The sequence below is a fragment of the Molothrus ater genome, chromosome 15, assembly GCF_012460135.2.
Source record: "Molothrus ater isolate BHLD 08-10-18 breed brown headed cowbird chromosome 15, BPBGC_Mater_1.1, whole genome shotgun sequence".
Taxonomy (NCBI): domain Eukaryota; kingdom Metazoa; phylum Chordata; class Aves; order Passeriformes; family Icteridae; genus Molothrus; species Molothrus ater.
Window position 1 is genome coordinate 1,185,330 of NC_050492.2, and position 17,782 is coordinate 1,203,111.

General features: G+C 46.6%; 1 protein-coding gene across 2 annotated transcripts in view; it reads left to right on the forward strand.

Annotated features, from left to right (window-relative positions):
- Positions 1-17,782, forward strand: part of CTNNA1 (catenin alpha 1) — a 117,147-nt gene that overhangs the window by 75,053 nt on the left and 24,312 nt on the right. For both annotated transcript variants that reach the window (XM_036392047.2, XM_036392048.2), the window contains one exon: positions 10,566-10,658. In XM_036392047.2, the coding sequence (XP_036247940.1) occupies positions 10,566-10,658 (93 nt within the window). The remainder of the gene's footprint in view (positions 1-10,565; positions 10,659-17,782) is intronic.

Consider the following 17,782-nt stretch of genomic DNA (forward strand, 5'->3'; position numbering starts at 1 on the left):
AGTCTGACACTCTTCAACAGCCAATGCACTTTCCTTGTAAGTTCATTTTATTAGTCAACTAATTCATAAATAAATTAAATTCTTCTCGTAGAACATGCTTTCCTTACATTCATAATCAGAAAAGCAGGGAAGCCTCAGCAGAAAAATGTTCCTACATTTTTCAACAAAACTGGATATACAAATTTAATACATCATACATAAGTAAAGGCAAGTGACCTTTTAATAGGATAACTTCTGTTCTTGTAAGGTTATTTTTGAGGCCACTCTTCTAATGCTACACCAAATAATGTATGAAAGGGTCTGTAGGATGCTGGTAGAGTTTAAAAATGATGTTGGAAGAAGAATAAGAGACTTCAGGGTAATCTTTCTGTCCAGATTTCATTGTAAGTGCTCATGGGCAAGCCATGACAGTGAAACTGATGGGAGGGATGAAGGGATTGAATCCTCACAAATCTAGGCAGCCATTGGGCTGTCTGGAGACAATTTTTCTCTTTGGAAATCCTCATGGTTTGCTGCTACTCATGGAGGAGAGGCATCTGTGCCACAGCCCAGCCACAGGGACAGTCACCTTGCTGTGTGACTGGGAAGGGCTTCCTCTGCACATCTGGGCCAAGGCACGCGTGGAGGGGGGAGAATTTGGAGTTTGAATGAGTTTGGGGTTTGGAAGATATTAATGTGCTTTTTATTCCACTAGAAACTGCCCTGTGTTTGCTCTGTTCCTTTTTCCTTTGGAAACAGAAGCTTTTTGGAAAGGGAAATGTGTAAAAGAGGTCAGGAAGTGTGAGAACAGTTGGGTTTAGGTGGTGTTGACGTGATGTCTTCAGAGGTAGCTGAAAAGCAATAGAGTCCTTTTATTTTTCAGATATTTAAGTCTTAATTCCAACAGCATTTTTAAGTGGCTTTTTCGGTAAAGTTTTTTATAGATGTGGCATAAACGTTTTAATTCTTGATATTTAACTAAAAGCCTTGATGCATGTCTGGATTTTCATCATCTTAGTCATTAGCAATATTGGATTATTAGTCATGTCATGTCATCAAGGAGGTGCCTGAAATCTGTGTGGAGCTCATTACTGACACTGTTTTGTCGTCTTTGTGAAGAGCACAGTGTACTGACAATTACAGTTACACTGCCATGAACAGTTGTCTGAATCACCAAAAACTGGTTTAAGCAGCTAATAATAGGCACCAAGTTGGAAGCCTTTAGTCAGATCAGAAGGCAGCATGTTCTGAGTGCTGAGCAAACTGAGATGGGAGAGAAGAACAATTTCACAGAATCCCAGACTGGTTTGCGCTGGGAGAGACCTTAAAGCTCATCCAGTTCCACCCCCCTGCCATGGCAGGGACACCTTCCACCCTCCCAGGTGCTCCCAGCCCCAGTGTCCAGCCTGGCCTTGGGCACTGCCAGGGATCCAGGGGCAGCCCCAGCTGCTCTGGGCACCCTGTGCCAGGGCCTGCCCACCCTGCCAGGGAACAATTCCTAATTCCCAATAACCTATCCAGCCCTGCCCTCTGGCACTGGGAGCCATTCCCTGTGTCCTGTCCCTCCATCCCTTGTCCCCAGTCCCTCTCCAGCTCTCCTGGAGCCCCTTTAGACCCTGGAAGGGGCTCTGAGGTCTCTCCAGAGCCTTCTCTTCTCCCAGCTGAACACCCCCAACTCTCCTCAGCCTGTCTTCATCTCTACTTTGACAAACACAGAGACGTTTTTGGATAAGGATAATTTTTTGGGTCCTGTCCAGATATCACTACTAGAAACACTTTTATTTTAAGGAAAGGTATTTGTGTTGCTAAGGAGCATCTCAGCTGAGGGTTTGCTCTGAAGGTTTCAGCTGAAGCTGAGCTCTCCATCACACACCAGTGGTGTCATTGCTGTCGTGGTAGCTCAGATAGACTTGTATAACTAACGTGGTTTGTGATTTTAACAACATTTTAACACTTTAGCTTGTTTGTCTGAGGGAGGAATAGTTCCTGTGCCAGCAGTTACATCTGCTGCCACAGCTGCATCGACAAGGGGCACGGTGCCCGCGCCGCACACTGCTGTTCCTGTGGCAGCCCTGCTCTCCCTCAGGTCTGTAGAGAGGATAATCCACCAGGCTGGAAATAAAGATATTGCTGCACTTTCCTGCTGTGGCTATGGTTTATGCTACAGATGTATCGATTCCCTTCAAACACCTCTTTTTTCTGTCTGACTGAAAACCTTTCCCATTGGCACGAGAGGAGGTGTCCCCACACTGCCCTTGCTGCAGTGAATGGAGCCCAGTCTGGCTTGTCCTGATGCACGAACTCTGGGATTGCCCAGCTGTGTGGAAAACTTCCCTTCTCTGTGAAACCTTGACGACACAAGGGTGGCTCTCTGTTGGGGAAGAACATTTCCTCAGGGCAGGGAAGGAGCTCGCTGGTGTGGAGCAGTACCAGGACAGCTGTACCTGGAATGGCACCAGGGAGCTGGAGAGGTATTTGGAGACAGCTCTGGCCAGGGTGAGAGGCAAGTGCAAAGCTGTATCCTGTAAATAGAATTTTAAACACAGAGATAGAGCTAGAAATGTGGAAGTACTAAGATGTAATCCCAAGCAAAAGGTGGTTACTCACGGAAATACTGATTGCCTTAATATAACAAGAAGCAGAAGATGCACAATACTTTTATTTTCATACTTTTATATTACTTACAAGAGTGTGGAGAGACAGAGCAAGGGGAAATGGCTTCCCACTGCTACAGGGCAGGGATAGATCGGATACTGAGAGATAGGAATTGTTCCCTGTGAGGGTGGGCAGGTCCTGGCACAGGGTGCCCAGAGCAGCTGGGGCTGCCCCTGGATCCCTGGCAGTGCCCAAGGCCAGGCTGGACACTGGGGCTGGGAGCAGCCTGGAACAGTGGGAGGTGTCCCTGCCATCGCAGGGAATGAGACTGCATGAGCTTTAAGGTCTCTCCCAGCGCAAACCAGCCTGGGACTCTGTGATACTGTCTCTGATTTCTCTTGCCATCACTTACCAGCCTGTTGAAATAACAGGCTGTGTGACCTCCATTCCTCATCATCCAAAATGCCAGCCCTTTGCTTGCCAGTTTTTTTCCAGCCAACTGAAACTTCCCCTCCTTGTGTTTATAACCAGTCTTGGAATGAAACTGTTCTCATCTTTGTGTGAGGCTGCAGAGCTCTGGAAATAGCAGTTCTCTCAGTTTGGTCCTTCATTCTCCCCAGTGCTTTACGTCTGCAGTTTGTCTACATGTGCCTTGTTTTATTTAAAGACTTTTACTATTTTCAGTTAATACTTGGGGATTCTGTTGCCCACAAACAAGCTCTTGCAAGGTACCTGCTGTGGAGCTGCAGCCACATGCTACTTAAGTGATATAAAATCACAAAGCAGCTGACAGCACGACTCTGGTAACTCTCTGCACAGTCCCGGTGGATTTGATCCCTAGTCCTCCTGTATTAAAGAAGTGGAGCTGTTTTGTGTAATTCCCAGTTAACTCTGCCTCTGCAAAATGAGGGGTTTGTAGGGTTAGAGTTAACACATCTATAGCTGTAACACTTCTCCCTCATGCAGCACCTGTTAGGGCTGGATGTTAAAATGCTTAGATTTGTCGTAAATATTGAGTGTAGTGTACAGGTGAATAAATAAATGTATGGACTTAGTGAATAATGAAAGTCTTTCTGGAGAGGGATGGGGATTACATAATCAACACATCTCTTCTGAGAGTCCTCAGTTGCCATTAGTTTTGCCAGAAGAGTTGTTTCTGCAGATAAATTAATTTCCTGAGCTTTGACCAGTGTGAAGGGAATCGGGACAGGTCTTTTTTAACATGGAGGAGGAAGAAATTAGCTGTGCTCTGTTTGAATTTTTTGAGAATATTAAATACACTTTTCTTTAGCAAATTCCTAGGAGAAAAATGTTCAGTGGCTGCCTGTCCATTCTTTCTATTTTTTGCTTTTAAAATGGGTGATTTTTTAAAGCTGCTTAAAAGTTGGAATTTGCATTCCCAGACAAATTGTAAAATGTAAAGCAAAAAAACTAGAACAAGCAGCTGAAGTTTTGAAGTTTAATCAGAAATGAAAATGCCAGGAACACCTTTGAAAAGCTTGGTTTCCGTGGCATTGAAATTCCCAAAGTATCTGTGTACACATGGATGTGGGTTTGTTATTTTTGTGTAAGAGTTTTTGAGCACCAGTTATGAGAGGATTCTGCTTAATGTTAAATTGAAAAGTTTCTCAGTGTAAGGCAGTCAGAAAACTTCTTTCTGCAATGCTATTTTTACAACTGCAGGTTCAAACGAGAGTGTCCAGACTCGGAGAATTCAATTAGTGAGTGTTTGGCTCCTGCACAGGGATGTGTAATCCTGGGCTGTGGCAATGCTGGGTGGCAGGGCCAGCTCTGACAACATTCAATTATGCAACAATAAACACATTGCAGAGCCTTCTTGGGGCTGCACCAGCTCGGGATGGCTGCAGCAGCACCACTTTGGAGACTTTGCCTTCCTGACTGCCTGAAGAAGCAGTCCTAAAAATTGGACCTGTAAACAAGGAGGAAAATCTGGGTGGTGTTTCTGTGAAGTCAATCCAGGTACATAACTCTGAGGCTTTAAGACATTTATTGTCAGCCTTTGAAATCCTTGCAAATGAAGTTTCAAAGTCCTAGAGATTATAATTTTTTTTTTCCTATTGCATCTTTTGTCTCTTGTTGGAAAAGCAATTGGCCAGTCCTTCAATAAAGAGTTCCCTGTAAAGTTCCTCTGCCTAAGCCAGGGAGTCTGGGCAAAGAGAAGGCAGAGCAAGTACAGAGCTGGAGCACTGTTACACAGAATGACAGAATGTTCTGAGTTGGAAGGGACCCACAAGGATCATAAAGTCCATCTCTTCACTGAATGGGGGTCAGACCCACAACCTTGGCGTTATTATTAGCATTGCTGGGTTGTGTTAATAGTGTAATTTAAGAAGCTTAACACTGACCCCAAACTTGTGTAGTTGAGGCTGCTGCAGTTTTTTAATTGCTGGAAGACTTACCTTAGTCACGACCTGAACAAATTTTGAGTTTAACAAAAAACCAAAATGTATTTCATGTGGAAAAGGTACAACCTCTGTCTTGTCAGGGGAGGCGGTTCTCTGCCACAAATTGTTACTAATGGTAGAAAGAACAGCTTTAGAAATGTCAAGTTTTTCCTGATTTAAATATTAGTAAATTCTGAACAGTCAAAGTTAACTAGAATCTGAGATGGAATCACTCTGTGACAGATGGTAGAATATTTTTTTTAATATTGGAGTTACACCTTCTTACTAATAACATATTCCCAGCTGACCCTTTGGCCTGAGGTAACATCTGCTTCTCAAAAGGAACCACTTAAGTTATGCCTCCTCCAAAGGCAAAAAACCATGGAATAATTTAAGTTGGAAAAGCCCTCTGAGACCCTTGAGTCCAACTGTTTCCCCAGCACTGCCAAGGCCACCACTAAACCCTGTCACCAAGTGCCACATCCACTTGGCTTTGAAATCCCTCCAGCGATGGTGACTCCACCCCTGCTCTGGGCAGCTCTGCCAGGGTTTGACAGTGCTTGCAGTGAAGAAACTTTCTCTAAAATCCCCCCTGAGCTGCCCTGGCCCAGCCTGAGGCCGTTCCCTCTGCTCCTGTCCCTGGTCCCTGGAGCACAGCCCGGCCCCCCCGGCTGTGCCCTCCTGGCAGGAGCTGTGCAGAGCCACAAGGGCCCCCTGAGCCTCCTTTGCTCCAGGCTGAGCCCCTGCCCAGCTCCCTCAGCCTCTCCTGGGGCTCCAGCCCCTTCCCAGCTCCGTTCCCTGCCCTGGACACGCTCCAGCCCCTCCAGGGCTCTCTGGCCATGAGGGTCCAGAACAGGACACAGCCCTCGAGGTCCCCCAGCAGTGCCAGCACAGGGGACAGGCCATGCCCTGCTCCTGCTGCCACCCCAGTGCTGGCACAGCCCAGGGGCCATTGGCCTCTGGCAGCCCTGGGCTCATGTCCAGCCACTGGCACAGCACCCCCAGGCCTTTCCTGCTGGACACTTCCCAGCCACTCCTCCCCAGCCTGGAGCATCTCTGGGGTTGTTGTGATCCTGGGGCAGGACCCAGCACCTGGCCTGGTTGAACTCTGAACCCCATACAGCTGGCCTCAGCCCATGGATCCAGCCTGTCCAATCCCTCTGCAGAGCCCTCCTGCCCTCCTGCAGATGCACACTCCTGCCCAGTCTGTGCAGTTACTGAGGCTGCCCTCCATCCCCTCATCCAGGTCACCAACAGAGACATCAAACAGGGCTGGCCCAGTGCTGAGCCCAGGGAACCCCTCTGGTGACTGGCCTGGATTTAGGGCCACTCACCTTGCCAATTGTGCCAACACCAGAGCCACTCACCTCAAATCATCTTGCGGTGTGCTGATGTCATCATTGAGAACAATGAGATTTGAGTTTCAAAAACTGCTCAGGGCATGAACAGCCCTTTCCAGACGAGCCTGCCCAGCTGTTCCGCTTGGCACCATGAGGTCTGTGCACTGCATTTGTCACTGGGGGGAAATTTAAGCTCATTCCTCTAAATACCAGCAGCTGCTTGGGGTCTGCCCTGCCTTGTGGGGTTTGAGAAGCCATCTCTGGGCCATGCCTGTAGACTCTGAACAGAGAGAACCTTGAAATCTACTTTAAATCGGTCTGTCAGCAGTGAGAGGTGTCTGAACCGCGCGCGGCTGCGGGCTTGGGCTCTCTTCATTCCCACTGTATTTTTAACTTTTTTCAAGAGATTGCTCGTTGTGCTGATTACATTATTTGCAGTGGTTTTGTCTCCTTTGATGCCTGTGCCAGTAGTGCTTATGTAAAGGGACTTGATGATATTGAATGGTAAGAATGAACAAATGCAGCAGGAATTCAATTGCTATTTTGCTCTCAAGCACAAGTGTTCTTCTTTCTAAATCAAGTCTGACCACTTACTATGTCAGTCAGCTGCTTTTGTTGGAGACATGGAGAAACTATTTAATTCACATTTGATTTAAAGGAAATTTTTGTTCCCTTGAGGTGCATTATTTAATTTAGAAGTTTTGGAAATGTATGATTTCCAAGCGCTCTGTGGCCTTTGAAAGAGTTGATCTTCATCTCAGCTACAAAATCCAATGTATTATGGGTATGTGCCAAATAACTGGCCAGCACTACCCTATCTTCTGAAGAGAGAGAGAGAGTTTGAAGTTATTTCTCAGATCACCCAGGAATTATTGAAGATGAGTCCTTTCAGGTACTTTTAAAATTAAATTTCTTAATTCTGCAGCCATCCACCTCAGCTGGTACATGCGATTTCAGAATTCATGTTATAGAGCACCTGATAATTGCTGACAGTTTAAAATACCTCACTGTTACGTCATTTACAACTTGATTAATTAGTAGACACAGCTCTTCTTAAATTCCAAATTTTAAGAGGCTTGTGTGTTTTCCAGTAGTTAGACAGAGCCTTCCCATGGGTGCAGTAAACGCTGCACTGCTGTGAATTTACAGCCCTGTCTGCAGCACTCTGAAGTCATCTCAGCTGCTGCCACGTCTGTGCCTCGCTCTGATGTTCAGCAAAGAGTTTGCAGGGAAGTTTGTGTGCTGATCTGGCAGAGGAAGCCCCTGCCAGAGCGAGTAGCTGGCTGTTGGATGAGCGTGCTGAAATGAAGGGTTGAGCTCTGGAGGCGCAGCCTGGGATGGGATGTGGCAGCCAACAGTTGGATTGTCTTAAACTGCCAAAGACCCTCAGTCAGGGAAGCACACACGCTTCTTTCATGAGCGCTGGCAGTGCCAGTCGGGCGCTTTCTAAAGAAGAATTGCCATCAGTTGGGTATTCAGAAGAAAAATGACTGTTCAAAAATGACTGTGCAAAAAAGCAAATTTTCATTATACCACGGTGGGGACACTCCATTATTAACTTCTTTGCCTCTCTGTGTTCAGACAGAGCAGGGTTTCTGTGCGCTTGATTCATCACACTTGGCTTGAGAGACAGCACAACATTTCCAGATATCGGAGAGGCTGATTTTGTGGTGCTTCAATGTCGCTTTTATTCTGCCCCTACTCAATAGAGCTTTGTGTTCTCCTGGCTCCTAGAGGTTGTAATGCTGCTGTGGAGGCAGAAATGATGGGGAAATATGGACCATAAAAAATATTGGCAAACCGGTGTTTCTCAAAAATATGACCTGTGCTTAAACCAACAGCAAAATCTTTATTTGACTTTTAAATCATGGCATCTGATTGTCTTTTGATTCTTGTGAGCCTCTATAACAAAAACATGATGTACTTCTATATTATCCCAGCAGCTTGCTGGGAACTAGGGATTCAAGGCATGGCAGATATACAGGAAAAATCAGACACAACCCCTGTGTGAGAGGGTGTTCCAGGGCCAGCTGTTTGCTGGGGTGCTGTGCAGAGGGCAGGGCTGGAGGTGTTCAGGGGTGGGGGCAGAGAGGAGGAGCACGGAGCCCTGGCTCAGCTGGGCCCTGCCTGCAGCACTGTGCCCAGAGCTGGGGACATCCTGCAATTCACCCCTGCATGTGTAGGACTTGAATCCAATCACGAGTGGAAGAGAAATTTCGGGAGCAGGACACAAATGTTCCTGAGAGCTGGCAGGGTTTCCTCTGTGTTGTTGATGCTGCTCAGTCTTTCTCTCAACTTCAGTTTGTTTTCCTCCAAATATGTGTTGGCACATCTGTTTTCTTGCTTGTTCTGTGCTGGAAACACCTCTCATCCTGACACCCCTGTTTTCCATCCTCTGTAACTTGGCTTGGAGCTGGAGGGAGGAAGAGGCCCTGTACTTTGCAGTGGGAACTTGATTTTGTTGCCCCAAATTGATAATGGGATTGATGAAAACTGCTGTTCAAGTGTAATGGCACGTGCTTGATGATTTGCAGGACAGTAATGTATTCTGTGTGGGAACATCTGCCATGAGGGAAGGGCTTGGGGAGGGGGAAAAGCATGTGGTAGAGCTGCAGATACTACTTCAAAATTACTTACATGAATGCAAAGAATAGTTTAATTAAAGGCAGAATGCAAATTCCTCAGCTTATAGAGAAAAGTATCTGGAGAAATCTGGTTCAGCGATGTTAGTGAGCATCTGCTGGCTCCTGGTGATGCTTTTATGGCATATTTACAGGGGGCTTTGCAGGTTGCTCAGCCTCTGGAAGGACAGTACTCGGTGTTCGTCTCAGTTCACTTGCTGCTATTTTTACAGCTTTCTGTGTTCAAATGGCTCAGAATAACATGCTTGTCATTCACCTGTCAGCTGAGAAATGTAACTTATTTCAGACTTCCTTCCCCTGAGAGTAGCTTTGGGATGAGGAATATCTTCAATTACCAAAAAATTCTGTGCTGTCCCCATCCTCCGTGCTCTGGAAAAGCAGATGTTTACAGAGCTCCCTGCTTCAGGCTGACCTAGCTAAGGGTGATGCTATGCAGCAGGTCAAGGTTGTGGAGTAAAGTTTTTAGCATCACAAGAGATCCTATTCAAATTTTGGAGGCCTGTGGATGCATCATGGGGATCTCCTGTACTGGTTTTATTTGATGAATTGCAGCACAGGGGAGGGCTGGAGGAACAGTGCCAGGCCTTACCTGACCCCTCCTGTCACACAGGAGCCCTCATGGAGCACCAGCAAACCAGCTCAGCTCTCTGGGGTTCTGCTGTCTCTCCCTGCTGGGATTGGGCTGTTAAACTGACTGCAGCTGCTGCCAGTGCTGCTCTTTAGCATCACCCTGATCATGGCTGGCAGGGATTTCTGCCCTGTTTGACTGGCTGGGGGTGGGAGCTGGACCTGCCCCAGCACCCAGAACCCCCTGAGCCCTGGGCTGAGCCCACAGCAGGGCAGGGGGGATTCTGCCCCTGTGCTCAGGTGATTTCCCACCTGCAGAGCTGCCCCAGCCCTGGCCCAGCACAGGCAGGAGCTGGAGCTGCTGGAGCCAGGCCAGAGGAGGCTCCAGGATGAGCAGAGGGATGGAGCAGCTCTGCTGGGAGGAAAGGCTGGCACAGCTGCCATTGTTCACCTGCACAGGAGAAGCTTTGGGGGCACCTCAGGGTGGCCTCGCAGGGCCTGAAGGAGCCCCAGGAAACCTGGAGAGAGACAATTGACAAGGGATGGAGGGACAGGACCCAGGGAATGGCTCCCAGTGCCAGAGGGCAGGGATGGATGGGATATTGGGAATCAGGAATTGTTCCCTGGGAGGGTGGGCAGGCCCTGGCACAGGGTGCCCAGAGCAGCTGGGGCTGCCCCTGGATCTCTGGCAGTGCCCAAGGCCAGGCTGGACACTGGGGCTTGGAGCAGCCTGGGACAGTGGAAGGTGTCCCTGCCATGGCAGGGGGTGCACTGGAGGGGCTTTAAGGTCCCACCCAACCCAAACCAGTCTGGGATTCCATGATCCACAGTGTTACAATTTTATGTCTACAGAAGGAACAGGTGCCATTAGTGGTTTTAAAACTCTTTAGAACAAAACAACAAATGTGGAATCTTTTTGTTCCATGATGGGTTACTGGTTAGTGGTCACTGTTGGGATTAGGCAAAAGTTTTCTCCAGAAGGAGATAACCCTCTGTTCTAACAGCTGTGTTTTGTTTTCTCCCCCCCTCTGACACAGGTTGCCAACTTGGCCTGCTCCATCTCCAACAACGAGGAGGGTGTGAAACTGGTTCGGATGTCAGCCAGCCAGCTGGAGGCCCTGTGTCCCCAGGTGAGGAGAGGCTGCACAGCAGGAGACAAACCCCAACCTGCTGCTGCTGCTTAGGACTGCTCTGGTGTCACAGTGGCTGTGTCTTGCTGCAGAACTTGATTTTTTCCCTTAGTACATGCAGAGGATGAAATACAGCATAGGCATCAAGACTTAGGAACTTTAAAATGCATAGCAAAGGAATCATTGATGTGAAAGGGTCGTTTTTATGTCATAGCTCTAATTCCATTTGGCCAGGACATTCCAGTAACCTGCAGTTAGTAAATGTGGGAAGCTTCAGTGGTTTCCTGTGCACATCTGTGCTGCAGGAAGGTGCTTTATGAAGGTGCTAGCACTGCTCCTGGGCATGCTGTAAGATGAATTATAAAATACTATTTTTGCCTGAGTAGAATATAAATATGCCAAATAATCTTCCCGATGGAGTAGGATGAGAGGAAGTTGGCTATGTGTGAACAGTGTGAGCCTGGCTGAGACTACCTTTTAATTAATAACTTTTTAATGGAAACAAGGAAATTAAGTTTATATAAGCACTAGACTATCCTCTTCCTTCTTGACAGCCTGGTGTTTTAAATGTCAACAACTAGATACTTGGATGAACCCCTGAAGACTGCAGGGTGCTGTTGATTTGTGTAATTTACATTTTTTAAAGCAACAGGAAATTCAGATCTAAAACATCCAAATAAGCTGTTGTTGCTAAGGAGGAACTAACAGAAAAATATATACTCAGAAAAATTAGCAAAATGGCATTTTATGAAAATAAAGTGTATTGTCTCAAGATTACTTGGAATTTCTTCAGGTTTTCCCATCGGTATTGGTCTTTTTAATCAAAAGGAAGAGAGGGATGTTCACCCGTACCCACCCCAGCAGGAGGGGATTTGGAGGGAATAGGTGAAGGCAGTGTGAGGAGCAGGACCTTTTGTAGACCTGCAGGTAACTGTGCTGTTAAACAGGTGAAGAGAGGTCCCTGAACATAAAGCCTAAAACGTTAAATCCTAACATTTAATCCTAATCCTTTGGGCATCCCGGGGTGGCTCTCTGTGCTCCCACTCCTGCATTTGGCTGAGCAGTTCTCTGCCCCTGCCCTGGGGTGAGGGTTGTGCACAGCTCCTGAAACTAAAGGTCAAGTTTTGCAGTTGGAACAAAGCATGTGGAAGAAAAAGCTTTTAGAAATCCATCTTCCCTGATATGAGGGCTTGCTCTTTCCTGAAGGAGCCAACTAGGCTGATGTAAGTTTTTTTTAGTTATCTCCCAGAATATGGGTGTCTAACGCAGGGTGTTCCAAACAAATGCTGCTGCTTTTGAAAATAATCATCTGAAGAAAGTTAGGTTCTCTTTGAATCTAAATGTTTCTGGTGCTTGTCCAAGTCTGTGGGGGTGTTTTCCTCCCCCCATTGCTGAAATTGTGTGTATTTCAGACTCTTCTATCTTTGCTTTTCCAACAACTAACTGCCTATTTAAATAAATCTACTCCTGGATAAAATAAGCATCGTGGTAGTCAGCATGAAATAATGACCCAGCTGTAGTCACCAGTGTAGCCACATCTCCTGAAGTGCAGCTGTTAACCTTTGACTTTGGGGATTATGGACAATATATTTAACACACATTGGAAGCTCTGAGTATCTATAAATGCACAAGGGCTTTAACTGATGGATTTTGGCTTTACAAAGGTCACATCTCTGAACTTCCAAGCCTACAGTTGAGATGCTCCACTGCACAGTCTTGCCTTAATTTCAGGGTCGTCACCAAGAGATTAGTAAATGACGCTGTAGATGTTCATAGCAGTTGAAAGAGTGCTTTTATATTACATTACATGCTCTTGGGTTGATTCTTTAATGCTCTAAGAGTATTTAAACATGTTGTGAATCCTGAGAGATAATTAGGGGCACTTGTCTAAGCTGTTTTACAAATGGCATCTGTGTTTGCTGGTAACAATGGCTCGTCTGGTGCCAGTGCAAGCAGCACAGCTCTCCATCCTCCTCCTCCTCCTCAGCTGCCTTCCTCAGCTTGTCCCCAAACCTTGGATATTCTCCACAGTCTCTAAAAGATTCTCAATATCAAGAACAGCAAAGTGAGATTTTATTTCCTTTTCTAGACAATTTATTTTGCAGTTTTTTCCTGATGAGATTCACAGCTACTTCTTGAATTCTCTTAGGTGGCTGTGCTGAACAAATGTGTGCATTAGGCATAAGATGCAGGTTAAGCCCAACATTATGTGCCCTATATGTTTTTGGAGGGTTTTTTTGGCTCAGATGGTATTTTTCCAAGAAGATGCTGGATTCAGAATGAGTCAAGTCAATCAGTAATTACAATAGTCCCAGAAACGTCAAGATATCAGTAGCACACAGAAATACAATGTATGAAATGTAATTCAAAGTATTGCTGTGCTTGAAAGATGAAACTGAAATTTAATGCATTGAGTCCCAGGTAACCTCTTAAATAGTTTATCTGAGTAGAAGCCATTCTGGGAGTAGGGAATTCCTGGTTAAATAATGATTTCTGCAGAAATCAATCTGTAGAGTTAATTATAAAAGCTGTAGCTCAAATAGAGCCGTAATTCGCTCCCTTGCCATCAGGAGCCATTGAACTGGCAGCAGGAGGAAGGAACATGCAACTCTTCAAGCTGCCCGGGGAAAACCTGGAAGTTTTGTTGGTATTGACAAGCAGGCAGTCATTGCCATTGTCACCCTTGGGCTCAGACCTCCTCAGGTTTAAAATTTTCTTTGAGGAAAAAGAAAATGCAGAAAATTTTTCACCAAAAGGTCTATACAGAAACAAGCAGTCAATTTATTTAGCGTGGTTTTGTTACTGGAAATCCGCTCTTCCTCAGGAGTAACATCATCCTTCCTGCTTGTGGGTCCCCAGCCAATTAGCACAGAAATTAATGTGAAGTTGAAGACTTAATGGGATATTTAGAGCTCCCTTTGAGGGTGCAGGAGGAGCTGTTGGGATGAGCTGTGCCAGAGTAGCCAGCTGGGTGATTTTAGTCTGGATTTACTGGGCAGAAATAAGGCAGCTTCAGTGGGTCACTGTGTTTTCTTCCTCAAGCCCTGACTAACCAGCCTGCCTGAATTCTTTCTTTTGAGAATTGCTGGAATTCTGTGTGTGGGAGGAGCCAGCTTTGTCCAACACCTCACAGGAGTTCCCTCAGCCCTGCCTCGGTGGGTGCTGGGAACAAGCCAGGCTGGAGGGGGTTAAGGTGAAGGAGCAAAGTTCTCCATCACTACAGTTAAATCTAAAAAAAAATGCTTAAACTGTCTTTCTTAATGGAAATGGAAAATTACTGCTGTGAAATGCTTGGAATAGCTGCCTGTGCCTGCCTTTACCTCGCAGAGCAGGGGGGAAGTTTTCTTTGCCTTCTCACTGAACACAGAGCTTGCCAGTGGTGAATTAGGGAAAGGTTTTGTTTATCTCGACTCAGAAACCTGGATCCTCTCCTCGCTCCCAGCTCAGGCGGCTGCGCTCTGTCTCCAGGAAGGGGAAGGCCTTGCTGCCTGGGAGCCTGCAAAGGCTGTTTTGTAACAGTATTTTGCATTAAAGATGCCTGGGAAAAGAGCTGAAACCATTGGAGTGTTTCTGATCATACAGGCTGTAGGTGTTAGAAACCAGCAGTGAGAATGCCCCAGCCCAGCTCCTGAGAGGAGGAATTGCTCCAGCCTTTGATGTGACAGTCTGCTGTCACTCAAGCTCCTTTTATACCAGCTATACATTGATTTTCTTGGTTTTTGCAGCCTCCATGAAGTTCATCTGTAGACTCCTACCCAAACTGCAGTCGGGCTGAGAGGTGTAAGAAATGACTGTGGGGTAGAGTTCCCATCAGGGTGGGTGTTTGCTTCTGCCAGCCAAAGCTGGAGCCATTGCCCTGGAGTCTGAGCATCTCCTGGGAGGTGGCTGCAGGACACACCTGCCCAGGGCACACAGGACCTGTTCCCCTGTGAAAGGCAGGGCTGGGTGCCTTTCTCCACCCCAGCCCAAAGAGCTCATCCTCCAAAGAAGCTTTGAGGCCCCCAGGCAGCACCTGGGAGCACAGGTCCTTCCCAGCCTCCTCTGTACCTGCTGGAGTGTGCTCGGAATTGCTTGCCACGCACACGCCTCGCCCATCAAACTGACTCCAGAGAATTCTTGGATTAAATTACATTTTTAATAAAAATAAATTGGCTCTTCTCATATTAACATCTTGTTTTAATAACTGCTTGTTCACATCCTTCTATTCCAATTTTGAACTGCTTGAAAAGCCATTTGCTGCTTATAGATTTCTGATGAGGCAGATGGCTCATATGTGATCACACCTACTGACACAGAAACAAAATACCAAAGCAGAAGGAATCCCATGGAGAGTTCCAGAAACTTTTGTTTAAAAGTTGGAGTACCTCAGAGAAATTAAAAAACCCTGCAGACCACCCCTCAAATCAGTCAAACCCAAATGTGACCAGCAGACTTTGTTCTCCTTGAGTCCCCAATCACCACCAATTTCCTGGTGGCTGTTGGAGAAGGAGAGAAATCCATTTTTCTTGCAGTAAAGACTTAACATCAAACAATTGTCCCCTTTTTTCATCTCTTTGAAAGACTGTCAGATTTTTTGAATGTTCTAACGAGCAGATCTGTCTCCAGACTGTTTAATTGCAGGTGCTTGAAACATTTTATTGGCATTGAGTAGAAATGCTTTTATTAAAAACTTAACACTTGGGCTGCAGATTTGCATCACCCAGGCTCACTGGGAAGAACTGCCAGCACAGGCCAAGGCTGACCAGAAAAGCAACAATTTTAGAAATTCAAACAGTTACTGGTGCATGAAAATAAGCCAAGAGCAGGAAGAGGATTCAGTTCTGTAGAAAGAAGTGTGTGAGTAAGGGCCCTTTGTTTCATCACAGGCACAGGATCTGGGGAGCATAGTGGTGGAACAGCTTCCAGGAAAGAAACAAAGTCCCTGAGACCCCCCAAGTTTCAGCATTTGAAGGCAGATAAATGTAGAATGGAGCAAGATAAATGGCACCAAAATTCTTGCAGCTTCTACTTGGACTGGCACTACAAAATCAGTCCTGAGCTCCAAATGAAAATGCTTTCTTCATGGATGGGGAAATTGATAGGATAAATATCTATACACAGAATGGAAATAGTCTTTATAGCAAATGCTGCTGTGACAGAACATGCTGGGCTGGAGAAGAGCTTTGTGCTGAGGAGAGCACCTCCCCTATGGAGCCAGGCTGGGAGAGCTGGGAATGTTCAGCCTGGAGAAGAGAAGGTTGTGGTGAGACCTCAGAGCCCCTGCCAGCATCTGAAGGGGCTGCAAGGAACCTGGAGAGAGACTCTGCATCAGGAATTGTACCCCAGTGCCAGAGGGCAGGGATAGGTGGGATATTGGAAGGAATTGTTCCCTGTAAGGGTGGGCAGGCCCTGGCACAGGTGCCCAGAGCAGCTGTGGCTGCCCCTGAATCCCTGGCAGTGTCTGAGGCCAGGCTGGATGGGGTTTGGAGTTTGGAGTCTGGTTGAAGGTGTCCCTGCCATTGGAAAGAGATGAGCTTTAAGGTCCTTTCCAGCCCAGACCATTGTGTGGTTCTGAGTTACTTAGTGTGGATCTGTGGGTCGTTCCAGCAGTGCCACAAGACAGTAAATATCTGCAGAGATCCCTGCAGTCACTCCGTGCGTAACTCGCAGGAAAGGAAAGTGCTCAAAGTGCCTTTTGTACATGGGAACAAAGAATTGGAAATCAAAGGAAACTTTTCCTTCCTCTTTCGGTGCATCAGCCTCTGTTCATTGCTGGTCACTGCCATTAGAGCTTCTGAGAGTGTAAAACAATCTGCTGTGTGTTTTGCTCCCAGGCATTTCAGCTCATCAGAGCCTGCAGAGTGCTTTTTGCTGTACTCCAGTACGTGGAGGGCTGGCACACACAGATGTGGGCATGCAAACCTGCCTGGGATGTGACTGGGAGTGACTGCAACATCCTCCTCATAAACCATTTTTAACACTTGGAGCAAAATGCAGTGAGGAGCAGGGAAGGGCACGAGCAGGGTGAGCACTGCAGGCAGCTCTGGCATCTTGTGTATGTAAAGTTAAATTATGAGGAGCTTCTGATGAACTGCCAGGAAGCAAGCCATGCTTTCTTTATTATAGGCAAATATGGGATTAAAATCCACCTGGGCAAGGGCAAAGAGGCTTGGTGGGCTTCTTTTCACGTACTCCTGAGTAAAACTGATTTCACATCCCCACTGAGGCACTGTCTATGTGTGCCATGTGTTCCTCTGCCCCTGGGATGAGAGCTGATAGGTGGGGGCTTGTTTTATTAGATTTTTCTTTTAACAAATGCAAAGTATCCTGGATCAATAGGCCACAAAGCTACTTTCCAACTCATTATCCAAGTGCCACAAGAAATCTGGTGAGTCAAGATCTCTATATAAGCCCCAAGCCCAAGTGAGTTATTTAAGAACTGCAGTGTTTTGATTGTAAAGCAGTGGTGTGTAGTGAGGGGAGAGGACTGGGGGTTCACCTCAGAGCTTCTGAAACTGAAAAACTCCTTGTTGGGGCACAGTAACATCCTAAATCAATCCTAGGAATCAAGGAAAAGCCAAACCAGCTCCTGAGAGGAGCAAAAGCTTCTTACCAAAAGGACTGAGGCAAAAATCAAGAAGTGCTTAATCACTGAAATGGGTGTGGGTCAGACACGGTGTGCACTAAGATATCACAGGTTGGGATTGCAGTGCAGATAGCTGGGTGACAGTTGTTCCTCTCCCAGGTGATGTTTCTTCCTTTGGCCATGCCAGCCAAGTATTCAAATTGTTCTTTGTAAGAACACCACCACATGGAAGAGCTTTCTTCTGGCCTCTCTGACTTTCAGCTGGGGTGCTATAAAGCTGAGGCTGGAAGCCATCCTAAATTTAGCCTAAAAGAATTAATTGTGGCTGACCCAATGGCTGTAATTTACCCACAGGTTTGTCTGAGGTTCACGTGTTTTCTGGCCAGAATAGCTGAGCTTTTTGAGAGAGCTTCTGGGCCAAGCAGCTGCAGTGTTGTAACCCAGGCAGGAGTCACTGCAGGGAGCCTTGGAGAGCCCTGCCCTGCCAAGGGGGAAGGACACAGCCACCTCTGACATCTGTGCTTTCAACAGGGAACATAAAACCAGGGAAAAGCAGCAG